Here is a 14211-nt window from a genome sequence, read left to right as displayed (position 1 = left end):
GGAATAATTTGTTAGACCTAATCAAAAATTTAAGGCAGCCAGGTTACAAATTATTTTAAGTTGAGCCAACTTGGAATTTTTTACAGTGCATGTAGCTCATTATTGGTTGCAATGAATCCCAGATAATATGACACTGAGCCATCCGGTAATCATCAGAGATTTGTATAGATGCTGTCCTGAGGAAAAGAGGATCTGGATAAATGTTTATATTGTTTTAAGATGGTAAAGCAGGGTACCGCCTTGACTGTAGATTATGTGTTCAAATGTGAAAAGTTTCAGGCACACTTTAAATAGTGAGAAGAATACTAGTTGTGATGCTATGGTGGAGCTTTCAGATTTAGAAACTCTGCATGAAGCTTGAGAACAATAAAGTGACTTGTGTTATCATTTCTTCTTTTTTTCAACCGCACTCATGCTGTGTTTGGTCTGTTGTTCCAGATACAGTGTGGTAGGTCTTTGAATGTGCTCTGGAGACATGCAGAGGAAGCAGCCTGAGGTCTGCAGCTGCTCTCCTGAGAACAACAAAGCACAGAGTCACGTAGCGTCCCTGAGGCCCATCAGGGGCAGCTTTCCTTAACCTGTCAATGATTTTGTTGAAGCCAAGAGTATCAACAGCATTTTAACATTAAAAAAACAACAAACACCGAAGCAAAGCAATACATCTAACTTTTAAATAATTTATTAAACTCAAACAAGAAGTCTTATTCCTTTTCTAACAGTGCAACAAACCAACCAACTAGGAAAAAAAAAGTTCAATCAGGTGTCTGTTTAACTTTGATGTTATTTTGATTCAACAAACATTTTTAGAAAACACTACTGAAGCAGACCAAACCAAAAAATGATGGTCCCCACCCAAAAATGTTCTAAAAAATAGTTTGACCATCATGACCTTTCAAATTTGGATACGTTGTCTAATTAGTGTAAACTCAACTGCTCACAAAAAGAAAAGCAGGGCAGGCTTTTTGGTTCAGGTTGGCTGTGTGTAAAATTATTAAAATTCTACTCCAATGATCTTTTGATCTATTTTAAAAGCATTCCCAGCGGTCTTTCAATTATTTCTTGCCGTTTTTAGGCAAAATCAAAAACTCAATGTTGTTTTCTAGGATATAGTTTCTGCATAGCGGCAAAAGTTCATCAGAAATTTGCATCCGAGTTGTGGATGGGACAGTTGGTGCAGAGTAAGCCTGCACAGAAAAACTGTCCAACCGTTTGTTTACACTCTCTCCCACTAGCTTACAGCCCTTCACAACTTCATTGTGAGGGGCTGCATCAAAAATGGTGAGGTCACAGAAGAACAACCGAGATGGTCTTGGTTAATATCCCATCGGATTGAGCTCCAGTTTGCTCTGAATTTCCACAAGGGTGACAGTGATTTGGTCTTTCCATCGACCTTCCACTAGAAAGGTTTTGAGGATTGATATAAATAGATTTTGTTGGATGCCACTGGAAAACACAAGTAGTTCCTGGCCAAAGTTCCACTCACCTAGACAGAAAGGGAGAAATGATTTTTGGGTAAAATACTTTTTGGAAAATGCCCATTTTTAGCTTGACTGTGAAAACAGTTTGAGTGCTTGTGCCTCTTCCCAGCACTGCTACCACTCTATGGGAGGTTGACACCAAACATGAACAAGCCAATGGCAACACCCAGACTCAGTTTATGCTTCCTCTCAGTGCTTTTTTAATGAAAATGACCTTTGATTGGTTTCACAGTTCCAGCTTCCGAAGGTTCCCACACATGTGAGTAGAAGAGCTCAGTTCAAATCAGGATGAGATCACTTCCTGCTCTGGAGCTCTGTGAGGGTTCTGTTGTTTTCAGCTTGGTCAGAAGGTGACCCAGTTGGGGGGTGTGTTGGCTCATAGCCCAAAACCTCACACCTCGGGTATCCACAGACAACCTTTCATGTCTAATCCCAGCTTCTGTAAGCGACAGAAAGAAAAAGGCTTTTCCAGCCCTGCTGTCGCTGTGATTCAACTCCCTGTAATTTACCCTGTGACCTCGTAGTTAAATGGTTGGTTGAGAGCTGGGGGAGAAGTGTATGGGTATGCGTGCGTTGGGGGACATGTCTTAAATGGCAAGATAAGAATTTCTAACATTTATCATCAAGTTACAGGTCACTGTCTGTCCCTAAATGATCAAGTGAAGCCTGAACCAGGTGCCGACCAACTCTGGTCCTCAAGAGCCACAACCCTGCCTGTTCTCCAGCTCTCTCTGTGTCCATCCATCCTGCTGCTGAATAGCTGACTCAGGTGATTCTACATCCTGGCTGACTGAACACACCTGATATAGGTCGGCAGAATCAAGCAGTCCAGGGAGAGCTGGAAAACAGGCAAAGGATTGTCACTCTTGAGGACCAGGGATGGCTGGCCTGCACGTTTTAAGTTTTTCTCTTTAGGTTTTTGGGAGTTTTTTTCAGCTGGCATACCGTCTCAATCCAGAATCTCAAAAGAAGTGTTTACAACTATAATCTAGGAAACTTTTAATACAAGATGAGCTGGCCTAGTAAGTGAATTTGAGACTGACAAAAACTCAAGTTATCATTTCATAAAGTGAGTAAATTGCACTTGATGAGAAAAAAAATGATACCACTTTTTAACAAAATAAATACATCAAAAAAATTTCTGTAGATTGTAAAATTGTGATCACAGCTGAGAAGTCTGTACCAATCCCTCCAGTTTCCTCACTGAAAGCAACGACAAACCAATAATGTGAGTGCGGCGCGGAACATGAATGAGGCCTTGGTTGGGCGATTTATTTCTAGTGTAAATCAATAATCCACGCCGCCCTCACAATGTTTGGTCTGAAGAGCAGACTTTGAAATGTTCAATGTGCACACAGTGAGGTACTGTGGACACTGATCTGCCGCAGATCTTCTGGTTTATCTCCATGCAGCACGATAATGACAGCAGACACACAATCCATTTAAATCCATGAAACTGAAGAGATGAACACTGATGCAGCCTCAATAGCCGATGGAGGAGGTGATCAATAGAGTCAGCATAAAATGTAGTTGCCTAAGGTAAAAATAGAATTTGAATTTGGTGGTAGAACTTCTTCCTAGATGAAATACCATAAATACAATAAATAATAAAGGATAGAAGAGAGGAGAAGTAGATGAGAATAGAGAACAGAACCCCAGAGCTGATCTGAATAATAACCATGACAGAAAATCTAAATTTATATTTAAACGCATAAATATTAATTTATTAATCTAGCCTCACAAGGACCACAGGAGAGGGAATATTCTCTGATTACTAGCTAGCCTGGCAGAGCGCCTGTCCAAAGAGGAATGTTTTTTTACAAAACAAACATTTTAGGAAGAGTAGTTAGAAATGTACTCATCCAAACTTTATGACGATAGAGAATTTAAATCAAAAATCTTAATTAGTTTTTTGCAAACATGAAATAAAGTCTTGTTTTCTTTACAGATTCCAGCAGTCGGACAACACTGCAGAGTGAGGCGTCTTTAAAAGTCCAACAGACTCAAGAAGACAACATGAAGACCAATCCTTTCATTCATTCATTGTCTCGGATGCTTTTTCCCTTTCGGGGTTCCGGGGGTGCCGGAGCCTAACCCGGCTACTGAAGGGTGAAGGTGGGGTTCACCCTGGACAGGTCGCAAGTCTGTCGCAGAACACCAATCCTAAAAACATCAATCAAATGAGAAGATTAAGACCAGCTCACAGAAGAAGGTTGAAACTACACAGAAAAAAAAAACAAGAAGAGGAAGATTCAGAGGACTCACCAAAAACAAAGTAAAGGAAGCTCTGAAGTTGAAGTCGTTTACGAAGACCCTGTGATCTCCTCAGTCCAGCCAACAACAGGTAGGATGAACAGACAAGTGGGACTCTCAAACTGACTGAAAAAAACAATGAATTAAAATTTATTTTCTCTATTTCTGCATCTGTTGTTGAGATAAGTTTGGTCCATCATCCTAAAAAAAATTGGAGAGAAGGCATCAGTCTATGTGTTGATGTCAGAAACAGGCAGACGGCTGGATCCAAGTGCAGCAGGTTTATTTGGTACAGACAGGGCAATAGGCGTGATGCACAGCCAAAAGTCCACAAAGCTAAAGCTGGGTCAGACAGGCAGGGGTCAATCATCAGCATGAGGGCATCAGAGGAAATCCAGAGTGGTCAGAATCCAGGCGAGGGTCAGGGCAGGAGGCAGGCGAGGCAGGGTCAGAGGAAACAGAAGATCAGGTCAGGATGAGCACGCTCAGAGATGCTGGCAGAGTGGCACACACAAAACTTCGCAGTGAGCAGAGCTCAGTGCTCAGACTAAATACTGCTTGGAGTGATTACAGATGAGAACCAGCTGAGGAGCTCCTGGGAGTGACTGCAGGGGCTGATGGGAAATGTAGTGTGTGGAACCAGGAAGTGCTAGAACTCTGGAGACAGTTCTCTCTGAAGGCCAGAGGGGGAGACAGGGAACTCATTCATGACAGTTGACTTGATTCAGATATTTTTTTATTTTTCCCAAGCATTTATTTTTGACAAGCAGCGGATCACACAAGTACCTAACCTTAACCCGGTACTGCATTTGGTGTCAGCGCGTGTTTGGTACCGTGTCCCGAGGACCGGTTTGCATCCAGCCAAAACGCCTAGAACCCTGATTTCATTGGGCCCTGATTGAAAACCCCAAAGTTGTAGTTTTTTTATGTGCTGCCTGCTCCCATTTCAGTAAAGCTAGAGTGTGATCACAGATTCTGACCACTTCCGCCCCAACAGAATCAAAAAAGCAATCCTGAAACGCTGGTGACAGATGACAGATCACATGATTGATTTACATTCTCAACCGTAAAAATTTTGTAATTTTAACTTCTGCCTTATAAATTAGCAAACATTTTGGTAATTAAATGAAAGCAATGAACGCTGCTGTCAGACTATATGGGGAAAGAGAAAAACATGTTTTTTTTTCTTTTCTTGTTTAAATATTATTATTATCTCGATAACATTTTAAAAAGAAGAACAAACTAAAATGCAATCAAAAAAATAAATAAATAAGAGCACATCCAAGACAGCATTCGGCAAAGATAATGTCTGAATTTAGATTCCCATCATTTTATGATGTACAATTTTAGAAACAACATTTTGCATTTAATAACCCAGCATTCACACTAGCATTATCGCAGGTAATGCTATATCTACTACGGCCGTGGTGCAGTGGTAGGGCGGTCGACTCCTGATCAGAAGTGAGCGGGTTCGACTCCGCCTTGCCCGCCCATGTGTCGAAATGTCCTTGGGCAAGACACTGAACCCCGAATTGCCTCTGGTGGGAGGTTGGCGCCAGTGTTCGGCAGCGGAGCCACCACCAGTGTGTGAATGTGCGTGTGAATGGGTGAATGGGTCTGTGACTGTGAAGCGCTTTGGGCCCTCGAAGGAGGGTAGAAAGCGCTATACAAGTATACGCCATTTACCATTTACCATTTAATTAGCTATTTCTTGATCCCAGATTAAGTACAAAACTCTTCCACCAATGCAGAATAAAGTTTTGTAGCTTTGATTGAGACAAAGACATTTGTTTGACATGCACGTCAGGGAAGATCTCTCAGGTGCTGGAACTGGTGCATTTGAAGAGTAGGAATGTTTTGCTGCACTGGACTCAGTCTTGAGGCCCCCAGAGGTCCTCAAGGGAGGAGCTGCTGTCTGAGCCCACAGCACATGAAAATATGAAGGAGGAACTCTAAATGCAGCTCTAGTCATAGCTGAGCACAAGCTGGTTTCACCTGTGTTCTCATTATAAACCAGAAACAGTCTTTTCCTCTTGTGTTTATGTGTGTGGGGGGGGGTGGGGGGGTCCTTATTGTTCCTTTATCTCAGCACTGCAGGCAGCTTAAGCTCCATAAATCCTCCTCTGAACTGCAAAACAAACTGCTGCAGATTTAACGTGTGTGTAGGTGTGTGTGTGTTAGTGAGAAAGAAAGATTTTTTTCTACAAATCTCTCTTTTTCTGTAAATTGTTTGTTTCTATATTTAACTTAGGTCTTTTTTCTGTCAGTCATAAGTGTTAGCATTTTTTTGTGACGATATGTTTTAGGAATTTTTTAATGAGAAACAAAGGAGGAAAATCCTTAAAGCCAGAAAAAAGTTTCAAATACAACAAAAAAAAATGTTTCTTAGAAAAAGTTTCCAGCCACAAAGAAAACAGCACTGCAGAGTCCAATTCTGAGATTCACAAGCAGGGATTTCCATCCTTACCTGTGTAATGGGGAGGGCATTAGGACCCAGGAGGTCGGTGGTCAGCTGCCCTCTCCCATCGGAGAGTAGTTCCGGGGTTGCCAGGAACTGTATAAAGGGCCCGGGGAATGATGCGTTTCCGTGTTTGACGTCACCGGCAGTGTTGTCACCAAAAGCAGCCCCACGGAGGAGAACAGCTGAATGCAGGTAGCGCGGGAAGCCGCTCTCTTTTTAAAGTTTGATCACGGCCGCATGTTGACATTCTATCTGTACAGGGCCACCGTCAAGTCGACCTTGCCATTTGTGTGTGCCCCCCGCCTTCGTCATAAGCGTGCCACAAAGGCAGCGTATGTGGAGCTTCCACACAGATGTAAGTTGGCTGTAACGCGATTCCAAAACGTAAAGCGGGGGCGTATTTTGTGGAGACTGTTTTAATGTGCTTTTAAAACAGTTATGGGGCTCATGTGAATTTTAACCTAAATTCTGTTTTATTGTAACCAAAGTTGTTTGGGAGATTTGTCACCACTGGAGAACCCACAGATGTCCACACGATTGAACAGAGGAAGGGATTTTTAAATGTGAGTTAGATCAGCTTTCCAAATGTTTGTATCGTTTGGTTCCTCACTGTGTTCTTAAAATCTCTCTTGTTGTTTTTAGGATGTATTCATGTGCTGTCATGCCTGTCACTGTTTTTTTATCCCCACTGCTCGCTTTTATTTTTTTATCTCTTTTATCTTTTTTTAATGTGTTTTGTTTGGGGTATTTTTAACCCCTTTTTTACACTTGGCACTTTTAAACCTTAGCCGACGTTTTAGACAGTGGTTTTAAACAGTAACCTGGTGCTGTGCAGGATTGTGGATTTTATTTGCTGTGCTGTCCTCTCGTTTTTATTAAGCATGTTGTTTTTTATTTGAGGGACAATTGTGTGTTTTTTTTAAAGTTATCCTGTCACAGCCCAGCTCTTGAAAAAGCTACTGTGCGGCTCAGTTCCTTGTGTTTTAATAAATCTTTTTGCTACACCAGCTACTGCCTCATCCAGTTAATTCTGGAAGCCTGCCCTTAGTGTGTGTAGCTAGCACCCTTTCCTACCACAAGGGGTTGCTGACTACTACACCTGCATCAGTTTACCTATTCAGTTTCTCCTAACCTAAAATTGATGGGTGTGTGTTGTTCCTGTGCGTGTGTGCCCTCAGCCTTCTCTCACAATCCAGACACGAGTCTCATAAATTGTCCCCTATAGTGAGTGGGAGTGTGTGTGTTTATTTGTCTGCATTGACCCGTGACAGAGGGGTGACCTGTCCAGTCTATATACTTTCTATGGTCACAGTGACCCTGTGAGACGGGGTAAAGTAATGATGATTATGGATGGATGTTTGTGTTTTCATCAATGCAACATTTTCTATTTCTAAAACTATCTTGTGTACAAATGATGAGCTCATTTACTGAACTATAGAAGCTGAAGATTTATCTGGACTGGAAGAAGATGGGTAAGGAAAATGAAAGAGGGGACATGAAGATTTTTTGGAACAGTTTTTCTCATGTTACTAATGACATAAATGTGAAAAATAAAAAAAAGGTTTAAAAAGCAGAACGGAACGATTTCATTTTCTGATCATTTTTTCCTGCAAGAACACAGAAGAAGAAGAAGTAAAGCTAGAGGAGAAATAAAAAAGGAAGCAGCTCTATCTGATTCTATGATGATACAACAATAAAGTTTTTCCAAAATGTCTTATTTTTATAGAAGCAGATGGACGGTTGTGCTTTCTGTTTAACTCAAACACCATAAAATTTAAGAAAATGTTTCATTTTACTTTTGGTTTCCAGTTTTGGTTTTCAAAAATGGCTCATCCTAAACTTCAGCTTATAGAGGGGCTTGAGAAATCACACGTTTAGCTTTTATGTCTGATTTTATTATCCTCTTTCCTTTAAAAAAATGTTGATTCTAGGTCTGAATCCTCAGTTTAAAAGGCAAGTTTAGTTTTAGTGCATTTCTGTGTCTGGAGCGCTACCTATAGGCAGCATAGTGTTACTGCAAAACCCACTAAAGTAACCTGACACTAAGCTTTTTGGGGCTTTAGTTTGTTTCTATGCAAAAGGAGAGCTAAAAAATAATAAAATTGTCTAATGCAAAGTTCATTTTGACAACTGTGAAGTTTATTGTAATCGGAAATTATTTAACTTTATATGTCAAATAAACTTTGATTAAGAGGCAGAAATGGTCAAGATTCAAAATTCTGGTTTTCAGAAGCACATAAATCTTTGTTTGTGGATTTTGTTCCTTGACCTTCAAACAAAATCCTTTAATCTGTTTAATCTTCATTTAACTGGGCTCAGTTATTTTTACATGGTTATGCTGGAAGATTCTGTATTTCTGTCTTATTAGAATGAATAAAGGATTCTGCATAATTTTATAAAGTTTTTGTTAAAATAAAAGTGCAACACTCAGTGGAATGTAGAACTCCAAACAGTTGTGTAAGAAGCAGAGAAACTCCTGGTTACCTGAGTCAACCTTCCTGTTAAATTTATGTTAGGAAGTTTTGTAAATTTCTTTCAACAACAAGTTTGAATAATGAAATGATACAAATCCAACAGCATAGATGTTTGACTACGTTAACGTTTTTTCACAAAGCTGAGGTTATTTGAAGCCTAATCTTTAGCACGCCAGCACTGCAGTCACATGATTGTCACATGACAATAACATGATTTGAAAACTGTGAGCAGCATAGAAACAGACTGTTTAAAAGAACGTTCATCTCTTCTTTCACTGCACATCTTAATGAGCTTTTTTATCAGAGTTCTGTGGAATTTCTTAAAGAGAACTCAAGTGTGTTTGTAAGAAACTGAAACCAAATTAAATATATAAAACAAACTTTATTAGTATAAAAAATTCACAGGTTTGCATTCTTACAAAGTGCGTCTGATACAGACTTAAACTGCTTTCAGGTGCTTTCATGAACTCCTGACTCAAAATCAGTTTTGCTCCTTGAAGTAAACAGGGTTCTCCAGTCTGGACCGGTGACCTTCTGTGCAGAAAGAACTGTCTCTTTTGTTCCAACAGAACCTTTTTCTGGACTTTGGTTCACTCGGCTCTCCCAGCTGGACCACAAAGTGCCCGACTGAGGCTCCGCTCCATTCTCTTTAACCTTAACACAGCTGCAGGAACAGCTCTGCAGCACAGGGGGGCGCTGCAGCCAGACTGTCTGTGAGGAGCAGCCTCTAAAACAAAGTCCCCTGCTGGGATCCAGCTGCTCCTAGGACGCGTGGAGGCGGTTGATTGTGTTTCGCTGGCTGAACCTGTGGCTTTTGGAGCCGTGCAGTATCTGGGTCTTGGTGAAGCCCTCTTCATCCAGAACCTCTCCCTCCTCCTCCTCCTCTGTGGTCCACCCCAGGCTGCTTTGTGTCACAGTTTGAGTCTCATTCCGCACCCGGGCCAGCATGAGCAGCATCTCTGGGTCCGCCGGCTCTCCTGACGTAAAGGGCCGGCACACAGTCTGGACCAGGCCGATGGCTGTTCCCAGAACCGCCAGCACAGAGCCCAGCAGGTAGATCTTCAGCAGGCCCCGACCCGGTTTCTGCCTCAGCATCTCTTTGGCAAACGGGATCAGCTCCTGCATGCTCTCCATGTCTTCTGCTGCTCTGAAAGAGCACAGAGAAAAGTGAGCAGAACATCTTTACAGATCTTAAAAGTCAGCAGTTTAAGAACTTACAGTTAGAGTCTGGTGCTGGTTCTGGTTTTCAGTCAGCTCCTCTGATCCAGTCTGAGGACACAACAGTGCTGCTACAGAGGCTGAGCTCCTTTATAGCCCTGCTCTGCCCTCCCACATCCTGCATATTCATCAGAGCGCTGCGGCCTCTGAGCCAGAACCTTTGACCCACATCTTGGCAGGCACTGTGCGCACTAATCCTCCATCAAGAACCAGCAGCGCTCACACGTCTGTGTCCAGAAAGTTCTGCATGGTTTCTTCCCTCACATGAACTCACAAAGAGCTGCAGTTTGAAAATATAAACTCTTAAATTATAAAAACACTGGAATCATAAAAAACAAGTAAAATCTAATAAATAGGAACAAGAGTTAAACCAGGTTTTAAAAAACTGACAGCAAAACAAATAAGCAGAGATGCTGGTTCCTTCTGAGATTCTTTTTAGTTCCTCCAGGAGCAGCAGGTTAGCTGATGTGAGGAACTAAGATGAGCACAGGAAACTTTTATTTGAAGATTAAAAGAAAACCCTGACATGTCCAGAAATGCTCAGACAAACATTGTAGGGACACAAAGATTGGGGTAATTCGGCCCCTTTCATGTCCATGGGCTTCAGTGATCCATCAAAGATGGGAGCATGGGTCAGTCTGTTTTTTTAACCCGCTGTATCTGTTTTGGGCCAGAAAACCTGGCTACTGATGGCTTCATGATAAAATTCAATATTTACATTCTTGTGGAGATGGTTTCACGAAGGTCAAGAGGGGTCACAGGGCACAGATTCAGCCTGATTGAGGAGAAGGATTTTGTTTCTTTCAAAAATGGGAATCAACGTTGATCCTGTCGATGAAACATGATGGAGAGCATAAAAAAAATCATCCCGTCTGCACCAGCACACAGATAAAGATCTGAACATTTTGACTGTGGATTCAGAAAAAACAAATCTGGTTTTCGACTGAAGGATGACAATGTTTAGGAGACTGGGCTCAACTTTAAGACAGGAACGACCTGAAACTAAAGCGTGTGATTCTCGGAAGTGTGAACTTCTGGCTGCGGCTGCATTTACGTCACGTTTGAGCGTGTTGCTGTGGATCAGACCTCCAAATATTTCGGGGGGGTTGCTCAGCCAGATTAGGATCTGAAAAAGTTCATTCCACAATGAGTGCAGTCAGAAAGATGTCACATCAGGTTTATTCAGCTTAATGAGGCTTCATAGAACAGAGAGGTAGAAACTAATTTGAACTGCGTGAGGAGAAGAAATCACTGGAATGTTCACAGACAATAAATACATTTTCATGCAATGGACTCAAAAAATGAATAAAAACTAGAGCAAAACATTGTCAATCCTCATTTTCATCATCATATAATCTTCATATCCAATCCTGCTTCCTAATCATCAAATATTTTTGGATGTTATCTGTGAGGATGAAGGCGGTCGATCCAGCCTGATCAAAGTTTTATAAGGGAGAGCAGTCAAGGATCCAGGTTGTCCTGGAGCGGAGTGTCCTCTCTGTTTGGACTGGCAGACAGCCACCCAGGTGAGCAGGGTTCCCACCTGCTCCCAGCCAGGGGAAAGGTTAAGTCAACTGCTGCTGACGTGAGTCCATGCAGGAGGCGGGAACACGTATGGCACGAGCTGAAGAGACCAGACCGTCCTGAAAACAGACCTGGCCCGGAAACAAGAGCGTTTGAGACAAAACAAGGAAGGAGAGGTCAGGTGGGAGGAGCTTAATTAGAAAGAACACAAACAAACGCGATGGCACTGTTGTGGTTGTGGATCTGAACCACCTTCATGTAAATCTTTAACCTCAGACTCCACACGTGATAGAGTCAAAAACTCACTAGAATGTGATGCATTTATTGTTAAAGCTTATCTGGTCTCAGATCCCACACTCCCAACCTGTAAAATACAGAATTGGTTAGAGCAGCATACTAGCTGAATGATCCAGCTGTTACCTTCAAATCAGCATGAATTTGGTTTGTTTGTAAATGTTTTACAGCATTATTTTACATCCACAAATCTTTAACCATTTTACTAATTTGCCTCATTCAACCATCAATGTTTTCAGCTTTCAGGAGATTTGTGCTCCAGAGTTTCAACTTCCTATCTCCTCCACTTTTTAAATTATTCAACCACAGTTTTTACATTTCCATTGAAAACAAAGGTTATAACCTCCAAGTTCCCCAAATTCAATTAAAAAATTGAGCTCAACATAATGAAATGTGAATTGAATCATCATTAAAATTAATTGTTTCACCCCTAGTTGATTTTTTTTGTTTGTTTTTTGTCTTAAATTACACGTTTATTTGGATTTTGTAGCAAGTTTTGTTGCGAGTAACCAGATTATATCTCTCAAATATTTTGAACATCCAGAAGGTTTCTCAAAAAAAATCAACAAAAAAAAATTATGTCCAATTCTTTTTATTTTCTCATTAGTGGGCTTAATATTGGTGGGTTTAATAAGTATTGTCATTCCAGAGCTCAACCTTCTAGAATAGAATACCAATAACAATAAGAGAAAGTGCAAATGTTGCCATTTTTTTAAAAAAAGGTTCTGAAACTGTGGCTTTTTAAGTCTCAAATGTGCCATCACAAATTACCAGAAGTAATACAATTTTAGTACAAAGCAAACTTTAATCTAAACATTTTTATGTCTTTCCAAATTATTTTACTCTGTATTTTATTTGTATTGTTTTGTGTAGTGTATTTTACCTGCGTTTTATAATTGTATGTGTACTGTCTATCTCTTAAAATCTGTTTTATTTATTTTAACATCAATCTGCCAAGGAACTCCAGATGAAAATTAACCTGAGGTTATAATCTGGCATATTGATATTTGTTTTAATGTTCATTATTGTCCCTTTCTCTGTAAAGTTGATGTTAATGTCTGTCAAAGTAGTTTCTTCATAAGAAATCTAAAGAAAATCTTGTTTTCTCAGGTCGTATCGTTCTTGTAGTTGTTTACAACTTTTAAATTTGTTTTTTTTTATTTTCAAGAACATTTCCAGTAACCTGTAACACCTTTGTGTAACCACTGTTGAAACCTCTTGTCTACATTTGTTGGTATAAATTCGGTGTCATAGTCATCTCTATTATTTTATCTTAAAGTGTTTTGGACCAAGTTTCTAAAGATACATATGCAGTTGTGTGTTTCTTCAGGAGGTGTGAGTTTCAAGCAATAATTGTGATCTAAGAGTGATCTACCTCCTTCCATTTACCATCATTTCTTGGACCCCACCAGCCAATCGTAGCTGTGCTGCTTTAAAATACTTCACAGGTCATGGATACTGCAACCCCCGTCCTCTTATCTTATTTGTAGCATCTGTAATTTTATTCTTTTTCCACAAATCAATTTTGAAATCCTGTTCCTACACCCCTGGTTTCTGACGTGCACGCTCATGTCAGGGCGGGTGAGTAAAAGTGAGTGTGAAGATTTGGGAAAGGCTGCCGCTGTGACGGATGAGCTGCAGGATGTGAGCCAGCCCTTCTCCTGAATCCTTCGCTGGAGGAGCTTCTTCTGTCCTCCTGATTCAGCTGGTGAGGGTGAGGCAGAACCTGCCTGCATGTGTGCACGTGTGTGGGTGTGAGTCAGAGGACCCACCCTGTACTTTGTGTGAGTCAGAGTGAGCGCTCAGGCCTCAGGCGATGTTTTCTGCACAACAGGGATGATGAGAGGACACATCACAAGCAGACATCGACGCCTGCAGGGTTTTGTGCTGCATGTCTGCAGCTCTGAGGCCAGCAAACCTCCAGAGTTGAGTTGTGTCTGTCCTCTCAGTTCCCTCGTTTGAGGAATCCTAAGGTGTTTGGCAAAAGCTCCTGTTTCCCTCTATGCTGCACGTGAGCAGAAGAACAAAGCTGTTCAGACACGCCTGCTGGAATTCTTCTCCGTCTCCATTAGCTTTGCAAGAAAAACGGAACAGTTGAGCTTTATGGGAAACAATGGGACACCTGGGCACACAGATAAGGACGGCAGCTCTGCGCTGTAGCTGTGGGAACAGTCAATAATGTGCCACCATTTGTCGCAGGTCTGAGGGTGTTTGTCAAGAATGCTTCCCAGAAGGAAATACAGAGAATATCACGAGAAAGTGCAGCCATTTCCATAATTCCATTCTAAAAATGTAACTTTAATAGAAAATAGATTCAGGACTCACTGTATAATTGTTTATTTTTACATAAATTGGGGTTCTAGCTCAGAAAAAACACAAAAAACAGAATTTCAGAAATGAGAATACTCTGGAGAATCTGTCCAAATTCATATGAAAGTATTAAACAGAATTTCACAAACTTAACTCCACACAGTTGTCATTAAAATGGTTCAGTTGAATCTATAAATAA

The 14211-nt window shown here is 41.0% G+C and overlaps 1 protein-coding gene and 1 long non-coding RNA gene across 3 annotated transcripts; one reads left to right on the top strand and one right to left on the bottom strand.

Annotated features, from left to right (window-relative positions):
* Window positions 1–5786: 5786 nt before the first annotated feature.
* LOC112145249 lies at window positions 5787–7290 on the top strand. Its single transcript, XR_004947871.1, has 2 exons — window positions 5787–6547; window positions 6681–7290. It is a non-coding gene; the product is annotated as an uncharacterized LOC112145249 (long non-coding RNA).
* A 1738-nt stretch (window positions 7291–9028) lies between these two features.
* On the bottom strand, window positions 9029–10010 carry LOC112145193 (G0/G1 switch protein 2). Of its 2 annotated transcripts, none has more exons than XM_024270301.2 (2): window positions 9885–10010; window positions 9029–9813 (listed from the first exon to the last, which is right to left on the bottom strand). In XM_024270301.2, exon 2 carries the CDS (start codon window positions 9798–9800, stop codon window positions 9429–9431), a length of 372 nt encoding a protein of 123 aa, XP_024126069.1. In that variant the 5' UTR covers window positions 9801–9813; window positions 9885–10010; the 3' UTR covers window positions 9029–9428. The 2 variants fall into 2 exon arrangements, with proteins under 2 accessions (XP_024126069.1, XP_024126070.1); XM_024270302.2 differs by having other exon boundaries at window positions 9029–9808; window positions 9885–9940.
* Between the last annotated feature and the right edge of the window lie 4201 nt (window positions 10011–14211).

This window comes from Oryzias melastigma, linkage group LG5 (assembly GCF_002922805.2).
Source record: "Oryzias melastigma strain HK-1 linkage group LG5, ASM292280v2, whole genome shotgun sequence".
Taxonomy (NCBI): domain Eukaryota; kingdom Metazoa; phylum Chordata; class Actinopteri; order Beloniformes; family Adrianichthyidae; genus Oryzias; species Oryzias melastigma.
The sequence above is the reverse complement of the archived record's forward strand: the minus strand, read 5'-3'. Positions and strand labels throughout refer to the sequence as shown.

Coding starts and splice junctions, on each gene's coding strand:
- LOC112145193 (XM_024270301.2), bottom strand. CDS start 9,800: ATGGAGAGCATGCAGGAGCTGATCCCGTTTGCCAAAGAGATGCTGAGG.